The sequence below is a fragment of the Mesoplodon densirostris genome, chromosome 20 (assembly GCF_025265405.1).
Source record: "Mesoplodon densirostris isolate mMesDen1 chromosome 20, mMesDen1 primary haplotype, whole genome shotgun sequence".
Lineage (NCBI taxonomy): Eukaryota > Metazoa > Chordata > Mammalia > Artiodactyla > Ziphiidae > Mesoplodon > Mesoplodon densirostris.
Window position 1 is genome coordinate 10,628,262 of NC_082680.1, and position 17,900 is coordinate 10,646,161.

General features: G+C 49.1%; 1 protein-coding gene across 1 annotated transcript in view; it reads right to left on the bottom strand.

Moving 5' to 3' along the window:
* Window positions 1-393: 393 nt before the first annotated feature.
* Window positions 394-17,900, bottom strand: part of DLGAP2 (DLG associated protein 2) — a 150,062-nt gene continuing 132,555 nt past the window's right edge. The window contains exons 10-12 of the mRNA XM_060085799.1: window positions 9,630-9,721; window positions 3,036-3,188; window positions 394-612 (exon numbers count right to left, since the gene is read on the bottom strand). Coding sequence (XP_059941782.1) covers window positions 394-612; window positions 3,036-3,188; window positions 9,630-9,721 — 464 coding nt within the window. The remainder of the gene's footprint in view (window positions 613-3,035; window positions 3,189-9,629; window positions 9,722-17,900) is intronic.

Here is a 17,900-nt window from a genome sequence, read left to right on the forward strand (position 1 = left end):
CTAATGCCTCGAGTGAGTGGTGAGATGCACCCATTCATAGTTTTTTTGTTATTCTTGCCTCTAATATCACACAATTTATAAAAATATAAATAACAAAGTGTGAACTGGGTTCCATCTCGAGAGGTGTTCCTTGCCCCCCCTCTGAGAACAGAGTGGGTATGTCAGGTGTCCCCATGCCTCTCCGTCCCTGCTGACAGGAAGCCAGGCCATCCGGGGAGAAGTCGTCGTGGCTGTGAGCTCGCAAACCGTGGACGTCAGGGTGTTCCAGGGTGTTTATGGCACAAACACAACAGCCGGGGCGAGCTCGCTGGAGGAGTGACACAGGAGTGACCAGGGATGTGATGCACGGCACGGGTGATGGGGAGAAGGGGAAAGAGGGGCGGGACCGGAGCCCTAGAGCCGGGTCTGGGCCTCGGGGATGTAGATCTCAATGCTGTCGGCCCGCTCGCTGGCCGAGCTCTGGCGGAAGGACGCTGCCCTCTTGGCCGCCGCCAGACGCCTCCGGGCCTCCTGGCGCTGTCTGTCCGGCAGGTCCAGAGACTTATCTCTGGTGATGGGAAGTTTCCCTTTGGGGGGCTTCTTTGGTATTGGAGGGGGGACCTTTCTTTCCTCCTGAAAAGCATCACAAGTCAAAATTGGGGCAGTCAGAGGAGCCCGGCCGCCCCCCCCACCCCGCTCACAGCCCCGCACCCTCCCGATGCCGCGTGACCCTACCCCGGGGTGGGCCTGCCGCGCCTGCCCCCAGATCCCCCGGGCGGGAAGTGTTTACACACGAGGACATCCATCCTGCACGTGCGCGTGGGACGCCGCCCTAGTCTTAGAGTTATTTTGACCCTGTTGCTGGGTGAACACTTGGCAAGTGCTCACAGGCTCACGTTCTTGAGTTTCCCAGGGGTCTCGGAAGATGCCGCTGACAGCCCTGTCCTACGTGACAGTCTTTTCAACAGACTCCGAGGTCCAAGGCCATGGAAACCTTCTCACAGGGTGTCCCAGGGAACTGATGTCCAGATTCTCTACTATGGGCCTTAAGCCTCTGACATGAACTACACATGATGTTTCGCTTACTTGGTAAAAGGATGCAAATAACTATTTCTGACCCTTAGCTCGTGTTCTCAAACAAGTCACCCCAAGATACGTGTATGCCTCTTCCAGAAAGAGAAATGGCACAATTCTGCAGCAAAGCAACACACAATGCTTGCAGGGGTCCTGGTGGAAGGTCTGTGTCCCACACTGTGTTCTCTATTTGCTGTGGCCCCTCCCTAGCAAGGCTGGACCTTCCCAGTGGATGGAGGGCGGGAATTCCGCAACCAGTATCCTTGTCAGGAAAGGGGATTACATACGGGGCCCGGATGCTGCCTTTTCTGAGAAGATAGTTGTTGAGGGGGGCACCCACTCCTCTGTCTCTTTCCCTTCAGCCTCCAAAAGAATCCGAAGGGCACTAGATGGGCCCAGGCTTGGACATTAGCACAGGTTCAGGTGAACACATGGCAGAATCCTGATGTTGTGTGCTATTGTTTTTGGCAGGAAGCTCGTTTTGGTGTCTGAAACTTTGTTCCCATGACTTATTTTAAAATGACTTGGACCAGAAGCAACGTCCCTCCTGGCTTTTTGGCAGGGGTACAATCAGGGGTAATTAATTTGTGAAGACTTCCAGCTATTTCAAAATTTAACTCCTGCCTTAAGTGCTTGACTGTGATTATCTATCTCTCTCCTCTCCTTTCGCAGCCTCTGAAATATGGGACTGTAAGAAATCAACCATTCTTGTGAGTCTCCGTTTTCAAGAGGCTCACAGGCGTCCTGCAGTAGAGGGTGGGGGGCAGGTGGCCGAGCAGATCTATGAGGCAGAGGCTCAGGACTTGTGTCCTGACCGCGTTCAAGGGCTGCTCGCCTTCTGGACGGGGTGCTGTACCCTCAGCAGGAACCGCGTTCATTTTGAGGACTACTCTCTGTGTACAGTTGAGGTGGAAGGGATTGTATTAGCTGTCAATTACCGAAGAGTGAACAACAGGGAGGATTTTTGCATATCATCAGACTAGTTTAATAAGTTGTAGTTTTAGTGATTTCTTTGAAGAACTTTTTCATTTGGAATCATTACTTATGATTTCCTTCCCTTCAAAACCAAACCATAGATTTCCTGGACTTGTTTATGTACGACCTGGTGGTGTGCGGGCCCCTCCGCCCCGTTATCTGCGGTGGGGACTTTGTCAGCCACCCGCAACAGAGCGACGGCCTCCAGCCTGGAGCCCCACAACGACGGTGGGCAGCACATTTCTGGGAAAATGGATGATGATGATGATGCTTTCATTCTAACTATCTAGATACACACCCTGAACTACATATTAAACACCACTGTCCCAAGTATGTTGGATTAATTTCATCATTTTAATTGATAACGTCTGTCCAGAAAAATCAGATTATAATTATGTAGCACTTCTCTAAAATGTGTTAGGAAGTCAATGTCTTTATAGCTAATTCACACCTATCTATTAGCCCCAGTAAAGATGATCTCTAAAGGGAAGAGGTGAAACCATAGGTTCAAACTTAATGGACATTTTCAGCCTATTTCAGGGCCAGGAAGTTTACATCCTCAAATTGTTCAGGAAAGTTTAAAGTGTTCCTTCTCTTCAACTGCAGATGCAACTGGAAAGTTTATCTCCACAGGAGGCATTGTAACTGAACAGAAACTTCCCCGGTGGGAAACAATCCAAATCTCAATCCAAACAATCCAAACAATCTAACCTCAATACAATCCAAACAGAGGTTTGATGGCCATAACACAGAGGACAGACCCTACTGGAAACCAGACCGCGGCGGACAACGTGATTTTTGTTGGTGTCTTCCGGGAACTGTCAGCAAGAAAGGGACTCACTACACACGCTGACAACTTTAGCTCCACCCCGATCACGCGCACATGGGTTTATCCCTGAAAATCGGATCCCGTACTGTTAATCAAAGACCGAGACACACATAATAATGTGTCATTTGGAGCAGGTGGCCTGCACGCTGGGAGGTGGCAGCGGCAGGTGGGGGGTTACCTTCCTCTCCGGGGACGCCGCCTCCTTCCAGTCGCTGAGCTTCAGCTGGTGCAGCTCGTCGAACTTCATGCTGACGTCCTGGACGGACAGCTGCAGCATGTCCCAGTACCCGGCCAGGTCCTGCGAGGTGGGCCTGGGCATGGCGCTGGGGTCCTGCCGACACACACATGCGCAGTTAGAGCTGCTGAGAACTCGGCGGGGGGGGGGGGGGGCGGGGGCGGGGCTGCTCTTCCCAAGGAAACGGGTTAGGGAGAAGCCCCATGAATTCAGAATCAGGTGCAGATATTCCCGAGGGCCCACGAGGATTCAGGAACCGTTCCCTTAAGTATTTGCTGACAGTTAAAAGGTCTGAAAAGGCTACATTCTGTACGGTTCCAACTCTAGGACCTGCTGGAAAAGGCAAAACTGTGGAAACGGTAAAAGACCAGTGGCCATGGGGGTTGAGGGGAGGAGGGGTGAAGAGGTGGAGCACGGAGGATTTTTAGGGCAGCGAACCTACTCTGTGGGATGCTGTAATGGTGGACGGGTGTCCTGATAACTTTGTCCAAACCCGTAGAATGTGCAACACTGAGAGTGAGCTCTGATGGGAACCACGGACCCTGGGCGGTGACGTGTCACTGGAGGTCCATCAGTTGTAATAAAGGACCACCTGGTGGGGATGCTGATGGTGGGGAAGCTGTGGCGTGTGCGGGCAGGGGGTGTATGGGATTTGTCTCTGTATTTTTCTGTATTTTCACTCAATTCTGTTGTGAACCGAAAACTGCTCTAAAAAATAAAGTCTATTAACCTGATTAAGAAAATGGGCAGAGGATCTGTCTTCCGAGGAAGACACACAGATGGCCAACAGGTGCATGAAAAGATGCCCAACATCACTAATCATCAGGGAAATGCAAACTGAAACCATAATGAGATGTCACCTCGCACCTGTCAGAATGGCTACCAACGAAAAGATAAGAGATAACAGGGTTAGTGAGGGCGTGGAGAAAAGGAAGCCATCGTGCACCGCCGGTGGGAATGTAAATTTGTGCAGCCGTGATGGAAAACAGTATGGAGTTTCCTCAAAAAATTAAAAATAGAACTAGCACACAATCCAGCAGTTCCACGTCTGGGTATTACGTGAAGAAAACAAGAACACTAACTCAAAAAGATATATGCACCCCAACTTTCATAGCAGCATTATTTATCAATACAATAGCCAAGATGTGGAAACAACCTAAATGTCCATCAACAGATGAATGGATAAAGAAGATATATATATACAATGGAATACTACTCAGCTATAAAAAAGAATGAAATCTTGCCATTTGAAACAACATGTAAGTCAGATAGAAAAAGAAAGATACTGTATGATTTAACTGATATGTGGAATCTAAAAATCAAAACGAGTGAACAAAAATCAAAATGAGTGAAATAGAGTCATAGGTACAGAGAGGCAACGGCTGGTGGTAGAGGGAAGGGGGTGGGGGGAAGAAAGAAATAGGTGAGGGAGATTAAGGGCTACAAGCTTCCAGTTGCAAAATAAATGAAATGTACAGTGTGGGGGATATAGTCAATAATTATGTAATACCTTTGTGTGGTGACATATGGTAACTAGACTTACTGTGGTGATCAGCTTGAAACATCAAATCACTATGTTGTGTAACAGGAACTAACAGTGTTGCAGGTCAGTTGTATTTCAAAAACAAACAAAGAAACAAACTCTTAGAAAAAGAGATGAGACTTGGGGTTACTGGAGATGGGGTGGGGAGTGGTGGAAGGGGGTCAAAAGGTACAAACTTCCAGTTACAGGATAAACAGGTGCTCGGGATGCGATACCCAACATGATAAATACCACCAACTCTGCTGTGTGTTATACAGGTAAGCTGTTAAGACAGTAAATCCTAAAAGTTCTCATTGTGAGGGAAAATATATTTTTTCTATTTCTTTACCTTTGTACCCATAGGAGATGATGGATGTTCACTAAGCTTATAGTGATAATTATTTCATGATGTATGTAAGTCACATCATTATGCGGTACCCCTAACATTTATTCAGTGCTGTATGTTCATTATATCACAACACAACTGGAGGAAATGAGAAGAAGAAAAATAAAGTCTACTGAAGAATACACGTGTAGACATTCCTTCACCGTTTCATTTTGAAAACGCTTTCTTGGAACCTGGGGATGGTGGCACATGTTAAGGCTCCAGCCGCTTGACAGTTTGTGCAGGCCCCATGGTTCTGGTCGCCTGTGGGATTACTGGGAAGCTGGTGCCCGGGAAGGGTCTGCAGTGGTGCTGGTGGTCATGGGCGCTGGGGAGATGGGCCTGGAGCCACGGCCGTTTCTGTTTGTTCTCTGAGCAGTCTCAGCCCTGCTTCTGAAGGTCAGGGATGCCCTACAAATGTACCATGTATATTTCGTCGCTCCCACGCGGAGGGAGGGCAGGCACGTCCATCTCCTGAAAGGACAGAACTGTCTTGGGGACAGGTCCCTGCCCTTGGAAGGTGCCGGTGATGCCACGGAGTGGCACACGGGCAGCCAAGGGCGCACGTGGCCCCAAGGTGGGTTTGCTTCTGCACGCGGCACCTGAGGTATGTGTAGTTTCAATGAGTTGTCTCTACTTAAAGCTGGGTGACTCCACAGGAATAGAGGGCCAGTGGCCTGGCCACGTCCCCGGCGTCCAGCGCTGGCTGGTGACCGCAGCCTAGAGTTCCCTGGGCCGCGTGACCTGCCTGCAAGCCCCTGAGTTTGCCACCCTCGGGTTAAGGGTGTGGATTTTTCTGGGTGTGGTTCCCTTGATTCAGTGTGGGGCTGTCTCAGGTTAAACAGACAGAGAAATTTCTGATAGGTAAACATTTATCTGAATTTGCTTAAAATGTGCCATTTCCGGCTTGTTCATAAGTCCTTCCCATGAAGCACATCAGGAACTTCTATTTGGTTGGGTTTAAACTTCCTTTAACCTTTGTCTTAGTCCATCTGGGCTGAGAGAACAAGAAAACCACAGACTGGGGGCTTATGAACAGCACAGTCTACTTCTCCCAGTGCTGGAGGCTGGACATCCAAGGTCAAGGTGCTGGCAGATCCTGTGTCAGGTGAGGACCCCCTTCCTGGTTCACAGACGGCGTCTTCTCTCGTGTCCTCACGTGGAGGAAGGGCTGGGGGCTCTCTGGGGTCTCTGTTATGAGGGCACTGATCCCGGCGTGGGGACTCCACCCTCATGACCTCCTCATGTGAATGTTGGGGGACACAGACATTCAGTCCTGGTTCCACATCCACATCCACAAGGTCACTCTTTGAGCCCCGTCCGTTCTGCTGACGCAGTCAGATGGCAGCTGTGCTGACCTGAGGGCAGAGGGTAAGAACCACGGTCCAAGCTACTTGCACAAAATGCCCTCATTTTCTCCTTCTCCGTCTGGAGTGAAAGTTGCAACCCGGGGCCATTGTCTGCGGTTTGAAGCCCGTTCTCCATTGAGCCACCAGGAGGCGACCTGGGCGTGTGGATCGCGGAGCCCAGTGGGCAGGTGCAGGGTCAGGTGCAGGGTCAGGGCCAAGTGCATGTTCAGGTGCAACATCAGGGGCAGGGGCAGGTGCAGGGTCAGGGTCAGGGGAAGGTTCAGGTTCAGGTTCAGGGTCAGGTGCAAGTCAGGTTCAGGGTCAGAGTCAGGGGCAGGTTCACGGGCAGGGGCAGGGTCAGGTGCAGGGGCAGGGGCAGGTTCAGGTGCAAGGTCAGGTGCAGGCTCAGGGGCAGGGGCAGGTGCAGGGTCAGGGGAAGGTTCAGGTGCAGGGGCAGGTGCAAGTCAGGTTCAGGGTCAGAGTCAGGGGCAGGTTCACGGGCAAAGTCAGTGTCAGGTGCAGGCTCAGGGGCAGGTGCAGGCTCAGGCTCAGGGGTAGGGTCAGGGTCAGGGGCAGGAGGGTTCATCCAGTCGCGTGGGTTGTCATGTACTTGCCTGTCTGAGCTCAGCCACTGCTTGTGAAGAAAAGCAGAGTGAAGGTCTTGCCTCCGGGCCGTGTTCTGCAGGTGACGGGGATGCACAGGGGCTCCCTGGACAGTCGGGGCTGGGGGGGACTCCTCCCGCCAAAGGCGGGTCCTCAGCTGCTCTTCTGGAAGATGACACAAGTACAACGTCCTCTCCCGCAGGTGCAGGCGTGATGGGGCCTTAACATGTCCGAGGGATGGAATGGGTTCCCAGGTGGGACTTCGGGCCCTGGTCCTGCCCCACAGCTGTGCTGAGGCTCATGTCGCCTGAGAGTGGACTCTGTGGTCACCTGCCCTCCCCACTGGACCGGCGAAATCTTTGTCCTCTGGGCTCCCAGGGAGCAGAGGCCGTGGCGTCCATGGAACTGGGCACGGCCAGGGTCTGGCTCTGCACGGGAGGTGGCTGCATCTGTGTCCACTGGACATTCAGATGTCCGATCTGTTTGTAAGTCTCATTTTTTCCTGTCAGTGGTGAGCCAGGCCAGTCCCCTACCCCAGCAACGTGTACAGAGCCATCCGTCCTTGCTAACTGCAGGCCGTGGGGTCCAGGTGGGATGTGGGCTCTGAGGCTCCATGTTCCGGAACATTCTCTGGGAGCTGTGTGTCCTGAGAAGGGCTGAGAAGAGACCGTGGGTCGTGTTCAAGTACACTGTTAGACCGGCCGGTCTGAGCGTGACTCCGTTTCTCCCTGCTCTGGGGTGCTGAGCCGCTGGCCCGAGAGGTACCGGTATCGACCCGCCAGCTTCAAGGGCGGGTCCTGCCCGGTGTCGTCCTTCTAAACAGCTGGTGGGCTCTTGATGTATCACCTGGGGCCACTTTTTGACTGAAAACTAGTCACCGGCCTAAAGCTGCAAAGTGTGGACAGTGTGGCTTTGCTGAGCAAGGCCCCTGCTTGTACTGTCAGCATTTCAGCATTTCTGCTGACAGGCCTGCTTAGGGCCCCAACCTGACCTCCTCCAACAAACGCTCCAGACTCTTTTGGTCTAATCCTAGACGGAGGTCAAAAGGAAAGGAAGCAGTCACGCCAGACTTTTTAAGGTTAACACAAAACGCAATCTGACATGTATAAGAGGAATCAAAACTATTAGGGTGGATAATTTTTAAGTCTAGTATCAGCTGCTTCTGGCAGAGAAGACATGCAGATTTTATAAGCCTGAATAATGTTCCTCTGCTGAGTGTAGGGTCCTGAAGATGGGGACGACCCTCCCCACCAGACTCGGTGGAACACGGACCACACTCTCCAACGGCCTAAATCAATTCCTTAAAGATGATCATTAAATACACACGACGGAGGAGGCTAGAACATGCCCAGTAAACATGATAACTGAATGTTTCCACAGCTGTATGTTTCTTTCAGGGACTCTAAACCTGCCTGTTTCCCCTTTTAAATGTTGATTATAACTTCACGTCATAGGCAACCAGGCGGTAACTCTTTCAATTTCATGATGAACTTGAATGGGATTAATTTGAAAATATTAGAGAAAACATACTTTTTAATGATCCTGATTAAAAGGGATAAACTGGCAACTCTGACGGGCTATGCTGCCTTTGATGTGGAAGAACATTCTGTAAATCCACATACCTCCTTGTAAATTTAAAAACAGAACAAAACAAAATCAAATCACCTTGAACCATTGCTATGGGAGACCTTGCAGAGACCTACTTGTGTTTTAATGAAAATGTTTGGTCTGAAAGAAGTCAGTGTATGGATTATAAATAAAAGAATCTGTAAAGTAATGTGATGACTGTTTAGTTATTTCTCCAAATAATATCAAGTGAATATTTTCTTTAGTCAGATAAGGAAAAGTGTGTGTGTAACAATATGTATTTGTATTTATTTATACATAGTATAGTATACATATAAGTACACATATAGGTAAGAGTGTCCCCTTGATTTTCAGGAAGATCAGAACCAAGTTTAATGCCAACCGTATTACCTAATTTAGTCCATGGTATTTCTGTTCACTCCTGACTGTAACATATAAAGCGCAAATTATTTCTAAAATCTCTTCCTAATCTCTTGCATTGTGGTTGTTTACGTGTTTCTTTCAAGCCACCTCCTAGCACTGTCCTCACTGTGACATCCACCGTGACAGTGATTTACGCTTCCCCTCCTTCCTCGGGTCCCCTGGGGGACAGCCAGGTGGCGGAGGACACCCCTCACGGCTGGGGAAACACCTGTCTCCTTCCCACCCCTGCCCCTCCCCTGCCCCTCCCCTGCCCATACCCCCACAGCCTCTCTGCTTTGGCTGCACTTTTTTTTTTTTTTTTTTTTTTTTTTGTGGTACGCGGGCCTCTCACCGTTGTGGCCTCTCCCATTGAGGAGCACAGGCTCCGGACGCGCAGGCTCAGCGGCCATGGCTCACGGGTCCAGCCGCTCCGCGGCATGTGGGATCTTCCCGGACCGGGGCACGAACCCGTGTCCCCTGCATCAGCAGGCAGACTCTCAACCACTGCGCCACCAGGGAAGCCCTGGATGCACTTTTAAATCACCCCCAAAGCTGGGAGTGTCCCGCTACTCATTCACCAGGCTGCACATGTGCAGGAGTCTTTTAACAGGCAGGAAGGCGGTGAGCACAGAAAGAACGGACGTTCAGCTTGGTTACAAGGGGCCGAGGTTACCTGAGGATCCACTTACCATGTTCTGTTGGCAAAGCCAGTAAAACTGCTGGAATTTCTGCGACATCAGAAGCTGGGCACTCCCAACAGCACTCCTGATTTTCCCGAGAACTGTTGAAAAAAACACACACAACAGGTTTAAAACTGGGTCAATTAAAAAACAAAAGCAAAAGCATCACACAAAGGGGATATGACCCAAAGAGCAAAAGCTATTATTCTATCATCTCTGTTACTGGAGGTGAAACTGTTGAGTTTATTATGGCCACGGGCTGAACTGTCTTTCCATCTGCTCCATTCCTGAGCATGAAGGAAATTCAAAGACGACCTGTCATACAGGGTGAAGTAAGTCAGAAAGAGAAAAACAAATACCGTATGCTAACACATATGTATGGAATCTAAGAAAAAAAAAAGGTCATGAAGAACCTAGGGGCAAGACAGGAATAAAGACACAGACCTACTAGAGAATGGACTTGAGGATATGGGGAGGGGGAAGGGTAAGCTGGGACAAAGTGAGAGAGTGGCATGGACATATATACACTATCAAACATAAAATAGCTAGCTAGTGGGAAGCAGCTGCATAGCACAGGGAGATCAGCTCGGTGCTTTGTGACCACCTAGAGGGGTGGGATAGGGAGGGTGGGAGGGAGGGAGACGCAATAGGGAGGGGATATGGGAACATATGTATATGTATAACTGATTCACTTTGTTATAAAGCAGAAACTAACACATCATTGTAAAGCAGTTATACTCCAATAAAGATGTTAAAAAAAAAAAAAGACGACCAAATGCCAGCTACCAGGATACTTCAGTGTTGGGGGAAATTTAGCTTAGACAGCTACTGCTAACACCACCAAGCCCTTCGGGGGTCAGCAGGTGACCAGTTCCCCCGACCTGCTCACATCACCATCCGCTGACCCGTGGAAGCGCCACGTTTGGTGGTAGTGAGAATATCCTGCTTCGGGGCACCCTGTGGGCCAGCTCTGCTTTCAGGGGGTAGGAAGTGTCAGTTTAATCCAGAACCAATTTCTAAGTTGTAAGACTTTAATCAAATAGCACTTAAAAATGTAAATAATAGAGTTTTGTCAGTGGAAAGGATTTAACCAATTACCCAATAGCTGTGACAACTTTGGGATTTGCACTGGGCAGATAAAAGACTTTGGGCATGAAATTTCTGGGAAAAACCCACACCTGCTACCTCCAGGGGCCTCCATACTTCCCATCTTTCTGCCCCAGTCTTCCTTAGCCTGTGTAAACGTCGTCAGTATTTTGGAAATAATAGCTTTGGTGGATCCCAGCTCCCATGATTCTCAAAAGCACACAGGAATCTGTAGGAAAACATTTCTGGCGACTATACCCAGGTCCACTTATCTCTGATGTTTTGTCTATAAGCAACAATCCCCAGCTATTTCACTGAGCTTACACAGCATCTTCCTCTGATGGCCAGAAGCATCTTCTCTTTTGGGTCCCCCTCGAGACTCTGTGCAGAACACAGATAACAACCAGCCACACGGACGCCCTGAAACTCAAAGTCGGGCCAGTTTGCTAGTCTGGCCATTCCCTCAGGCTTTCAGGAGAGCAGGACAAGCTTGTCTCCAGTGCCCTGCAGGCAAGCCTTCAGGAAAAAGGGGGCTTTAGCCTGGAGGTTCGTCCGTCATGAAGCAGAGACACAGCCATCACCGCTAACAGGCTATTTAAGTACTTACTCTGGACGGAATGCTTACGTCCTTGAGGTTTTATCTGGAGAAGAGCCCACAAAGGCCAGCCCCATCAGCCCGCGAGTCACCTGGGGGTCTGGTTACAGGCAGATTCTGACCCAGGGGGTCTGGGGTGGCGCCTGAGACCTGGCCTTTCCACAGAGGTGTAGCCTGAGTCCAGAGAAGTAAACTCAATTTCGTTACTTTTCTCCCCAATTTCCCAAACATTAGTAAATTTGACAGGCAGCCTTCAATAAAATGACTTGAGACATTTAACGTGCATTAGAAACTGGCATCAAAGGCTGATTCCTGAGCCTGGCCACACAGCTGCTGAGACCGTGTTCCTTGGCCTCCCTCGAAGGGAACGGAGTCATAGACACCGTTGGGAAGGGCCTCAATACCATGTAACCAAGTGTCGCATGTTGGAACTGATGTCCCAGAAATAAACCCATTGCTGTGAGGGGTGCTGAGGACACATCCTAATGTAACAGAAATCAGCCACACAACAGAAGGGATAGCACAGCCTTCCTTTTTACAGGGTGAGGATGTGGTCCTACAGAAATGTTCGTAACATGATGCTCTCCTGGGGAAGTTGATGGACTGAAACACTTCTTAGTTTGCCTGTGTTTTCTTACTTGTCCAGATTGTTGTTCCCCAAAGTTTTATTATGGCAAATTTCACACGCAGAAAACTTGAAAGAAAGTATCACAAGCAACTCCACCCCATCCCTTAGAATCACCAGTCTCGGAGTGCGTTTATTTTCCTGACCCACTTGGATAAGCTGTGGCCAAAGCCCCATCCGCCATCATCCTGTACGACCACAGCGCCATGACCGCTCCTAAGAAATGAATAGTTCCTTAATATCATCCAATTCTAGCTGGCTCCTAAAATATGAAGAAGAGTTTAAAATGTACCTTTTAATACAAGTGAGTTAACTGGATAACACTCTGGCATCCTTTCAGACTTAAAAAAAAAGGTTGTCTTGTCAGCATCTTGACACCTGGGCCCTTGTGTCTCCTACCAATCCACTGCGAGAGGGGCTTACTCCCCCAGACCCCCCCATCCCGCCCACCTCCTCTGTCTGCTTTGCCTGCAGCCTGGCAGGAGGGCAGTGGGGTTGGAGCACCTCCTGGAAGGGCTGAAAATACTTCCTACTTGGTTCCCAGTTTGATTCCCCAAACTGAATATGTTTCTGCAGCTCTGGTCCCATGCTGCTGAGTGCAAGAGTTAGCTTTGTTTTTGAAAAGTTGAATTTTCACTTGTAAACCCCTATAACTTGCATGACTGATGAAAACCTTTCAAGAGACTTGTTTTAACCAAGCTGTCACTGCAGGAATATATAGAAGTGACTCATGTATAAGTGCACTTCTTTTCACTGACTCTATGCTTCCTGAAATGGTATTTATTTATTGTTAATTTCTCTAAGCCTCAGTGTTTTTTTTATTTAATTTTTTATATAGCAGGTTCTTATTAGCTATCCATTTTATACATATTAGTGTATATATGTCAATCCCAATTTAAAAAGTCAATCAGTTTTACCCATTTTGAGGTTTTAATCCCCAATTTTCATATTCTTTTTAAAACGTACTTCAACGGAAGTGTTAATATAAAGTACTTCAGTTTATCATCTTTAGCACAGCATGGATAGGTGGGTGATCTGTGGGTGTTGATTTAATGCAGTGGAGACTTATTTTAAAGGGTATAAATTGATTATTGCTAGAGAGAGATAATGGCTGTGAGAGTGTAGCTAATGACCTGATTGCGAATGGCAGGAGAATTTGCTGCTCAGTGAATGGGGATGATTCTATCTGATACCTATAATGTAAATAGCTTCCTATAATTGCAAAGAATTTGAGGCGAAAATTCAATTTATTCTTTTCCACTATCCTTCCCTAAGTTTGTCATAGTTTAGACACTTTCTTTCAAGAGCTACAGATTAGGACGTATGCTCATCAGAATGCAAACTTACAAACAACCTGAGACAACCCTGGTCTTTGATGTACAAAGAAATTTGATTAACTGACTTGCTCCTTTAATTTATTTTTCATGCGTGTTCCACAATTTTCAATTCTATCTAAATTTGCTATGAAGTGCCAGGACATTTACACTATTCTTTTCTTTCAAAATTCGAGGTGGGTTTTTCTAAAATCTGCAGACTGTTTGCAATGATCTTTTTTTTTTTTTGGCGGTACATGGGCTTCTCACTGTTGTGGTCTCTCCCGTTGCGGAGCACAGGCTCCGGACGCGCAGGCTCAGCGGCCATGGCTCACGGGCCTAGCCGCTCCGCGGCATGTGGGATCTTCCCGGACCGGGTCACGAACCCGTGTCCCCTGCACCGGCAGGCGGACTCTCAACCACTGCGCCACCAGGGAAGCCCTGAAATGATCATTTGGAGATGTATTACTCCGGGATCTCTTGGGATTCCATCCTGACTCATTTTGTAGAGCAGGCTGGGGGACACGGCTGCTTCCACAAACCTCCTCGCTTCTGGATCTCTGGCTTTATCATTTTCGTTTCGTTTTGTGTTTCTTGAGCACACGTTTCTTCTTACGCTCCAGTTTGCCTGCGGCCACTGGGTGGCTGGGCTGTGTGGGGACATCTCCGTCGGGCATTTACCACATCCTTAGCAAGAGCCGGGACACAACCAGGCTTGTGTGTCCTGGCAGGGGTCCGGAAGCAGTGGCTGTTCGTTCCCTGGAGGACTGGTCAGATCCCAGAGGCAGCTGTGGTGCTCAGAAGCATCATCATTAGCTCTGGTCTTCACTGTGCTGCCTTTGCTGATGGGGACTCCTGGGCAAACTGCAGACCCAGGGGCAGTTTCTCTGTGGCCCATGTCCTCCTCGTCCCCTGCATTGCCACGTGGCCCACGAATCCTCAGGGTCACTCTACTTGTTGTCTGCTCTTCCCTGGGCCGACGGCACAGCGACCGAGCCACGCCGCCTGCCACCGCCGCCATCCAGGGATAATCGCCCCTCCGCATGGAAGGAATGGGGGACCCATGCTGGACACTGAACTCCGACACCAGCGTTAACATGACTAGTGAAGCCGGGGTCCCTTAGATGAGGAAGGAAATCACCAAAGCCCCCGGCTCTGTGAGTCTGCGGGTCCATGCATCGGACTTGGTGATGTTCAGGTTATTAGCTTTTGGGCAGATCTGTTTTGGGGGCGAGAGGAAGTCCCAACACCTCTCGAGAGACCCCACTGTTGAGTTCCTTATACCATTCATATTTCTACAGACCTGCTAAGATCTTTGTGGTTCTGGAACCATTTCTTTTATTTCAGAAAACATACTATTGTTTTGGTTTTACTTTATGCCACTTAGCCGTTTGGTTTAACATAATTAACACAAAAATCCCACAACACTAGTCTAGTGACGGTTTACAATCCCTTCAGAATATATCTATTTATGTATTAACAATAGGAAGCCTGCTTTAACATGACTTAACTTAAACCAGTATTTAACTGGGCTCACGATGCTTTTATTAACCATAGAGGGCTGAACGAATCTAAATTTGTCCAATCAATTCAGTGAGCTGTGATTATAAAATTACAGCTTGTGAGAAAAGTTATCTCATGGAATGGAAATTTCAATATTCCAAGCTCAGGGTTTTGGTTCAACAGCCATTTAATTTAAGCTTCTCTTTTTGAAAGGGCCGTAATCAATAACCCTGTATCTGTTCTTAAAATGAGGACTAGACTTGAAGGTTATCTGACCTTTAAACATTACTAGGGAAACAGCTAAATGTGACGAATATGGTGCTAGTTTAGTGGGCAAAGCATACAGTTGAGGTTCAAAACAACTGTTTTGCCATCTTTGTCCACCAAAAAATAAAGCCAGGCAAATAAGAGAAGAAATTAAGAATATCATAAAAAGGATCAAGCAGATCTATTCTCTGTTCTTTGCCTCTGAGCCTCATAGAAATGCAGTTGCACGTAGTTATTAAACGGTGGTAGGAAAACCCACGCAGAGTCACGATTATTGAGCTGGTGCCTGTGGAACGGGGTCTTCCCCAGCCTGGCCGAGGGCGACTGCAGGATGCGTGGGGTTTAGATGCTACGCTTTAAGAAGGCGTGAGCAGGGCTGTGACCACCCCCCGGGTGTGAAGGCTGCACCTCTTCCCGCCTTCTTCCTCTCTCTGACTCTCAGCTGCACAGGGCTTCTGCCAGGCACTGCTGGCGGATAATCGATGTACCAAGTGTGAGCCTTCCAGGAGCCTAAGATGTCAAACGACAGCGGGGGCCGGGCGGTAAGAGCTCTGGGAAAACGCAGAGCCGTCCCCGCCTTTGAGCAGCATGTCCCCAAGGCAGTGGAGGATGACAGAGCCCAGGGACTCGAGAGGTAGTGGCTCAGCCTCCCCCTCGGTCAGGTGCAGAGTCCACGTCTAAGGGAGGGTCTTCCTGGAGGGTCTCCCAGCCAGTTCTCTGCCTCTGCTTGTGCCCTTGACCGTTCTCTCTCATCACCATCGCCCCCACCCCACCTGCTTGACCAAACCCACCTCCCCTCAAGGTCCAGCCCAGATGTCACTGTCACCAGCAAGCCTTCTCAGACTTTCCCTGCCGGCAGCATCTCTCAGGCTCCTGAGAGAGTCTTTTAAAAGCACTGGGCAGCACTTTTTTTTTTTTTTTTTTTGCGGTACGCGGGCCTCTCACTGTTGTGGCCTCTCCCGTTGCGGAGCACAGGCTCCAGACGTGCAGGCTCAGTGGCCATGGCTCACAGGCCCAGCTGCTCCGCGGCGTGTGGGATCTTCCCGGACCGGAGCACGAACCCGTGTCCCCTGCATCGGCAGGCGGACTCTCAACCACTGCGCCACCAGGGAAGCCCTGGGCAGCACTTTTTAAAGCACTGGATCTGCACTGTTCTTGCTATACTTCATGTTTCTCACTCGCCGTGAGCAGCTCTGCCTTGGTCTTACTTGACCCCTTCTTAGGTCACCGCAGCTTCCGTGCTATACACTCCTTTGCGTATCCACCTGCAGTCTACCGAACGACTCATAGTATGGGTTCAGCAAACATCTGCTGTGTGTTTACAAGACGGAGAGAGTACAGAAGAAGGTCCCAAAGGTGCCAAAAAGATAGAAAAAAACTTGTATATGGAAATACAGTTGAGGGACGGCAGAAACTCCCTTCCCGCTCTGCCTTGTTGAAGGAAAAACGTGTTCTCCAGATGTCCAGTAATAAGACAACTGAACCTCCTAAGTGATGGACTCTTATTGTTGATGTGGGTCACTGTAGATCATCAAATCGGATTTCAGACACAGTACACTTACGGCATGACTCCCAGAATTTTATGGAACGCCCCAGTGGCAAGAAAATCCTAACGTATGACAATGCTTCAGCGCTGAAGCCTTTTAATTTCACCTCTTAATTTCCAAGGGCTGAGGCACAACCTAAGTATGTATTTTAAGGCTCAGGGATTCTCTCTGGACCACAAATGGGTGTCAGAGATTCAGAGAATCAGAATGAAGTAAACGGCCAGGGATAGAGGCTCAACATTTTCTAAAAGAGCAGAAGAAGACAGTGTTAGAATACAGAGAAGGAGAAGTTCCCAGGAATGGAACATCTGGATTGAAGAACGTCGGGCAGCGTGGTGGGAAAGCACAGCTTTTGACAAAAGGCAGCTCTGACCCCGAGCCTGGATTCCTTGCTCTCCTCTGTGGAACGTGGGGCAAGACCTTAATCTCTCTGAACCTCAGTTTCTTTACTTCCATAAAGGTGACAGTATTTTCTAGGTATCATGATACGCTCAGCCCTTGAAGATGCAAGTGATGCAGTTGGCGTAGCCCTTGGCACTGTGTCCAGTACATGATGGCTTAGAGATTTCTTTTTAAAAAGTCTCTTAAAAAAAAACTATAATCCTTGATAAAATAATAACTGAATTAAAGGTACACACTAAATATGGAAAATCATGACATGGCAGGTTTTGCTCTGTGTTGTCTTACAAACACAGCAAGGACTAAGGACTAACCTCCATCTCTTCCACGCACAGAGGGAGACCAGAACCTTTTGGTCTAGGATGTGTCCTCAACGGTGTAAATCCACATGATTCTAGAATAAAATGCTGCAGACATACTGTGGGGTAAGCCCTGACAAGGGTTACCTCTTGCTGAACTGTCCCCCCATCTCCTCCCCTTCAAAGGCATTTCACGGAGGAGCCACAGGGTGTAGGAAACACATCCCGACTCATCAACCTCAGGCTCACGTCTTACAAGCCCCGAGGACCGCTCACCAAGCCCGGGCTGAACGCGGGGCCGTGTACAGAGCGGGAGCTGACAGTCTCCTTCAAATCCCGGGTCAACTCGGGATAAAGAGGATAAATCCCTGTTACAATTCAAACGGTTTCGCCCCGTTGAAGCACATACTGACAAGTGAAGAAAAGCTGCGGGAAACGAGGGAGTTTTAAACATCGGATTGAGCGCAGTCACCGTCGGCTGTGCCCTCAACAGGTGACATGTGTGGACAAACGCGGGGGGGGGCGGTGTGACTTTGGCAGCTACATGCACCGATGCCGCATGGCCGGGGCACCAGCTACACTTCCTCCAAAACCCTCAGCGTCTAGTACCCACTCCGGTGAAGGAGGTGTGGGGGGTGATGACTGA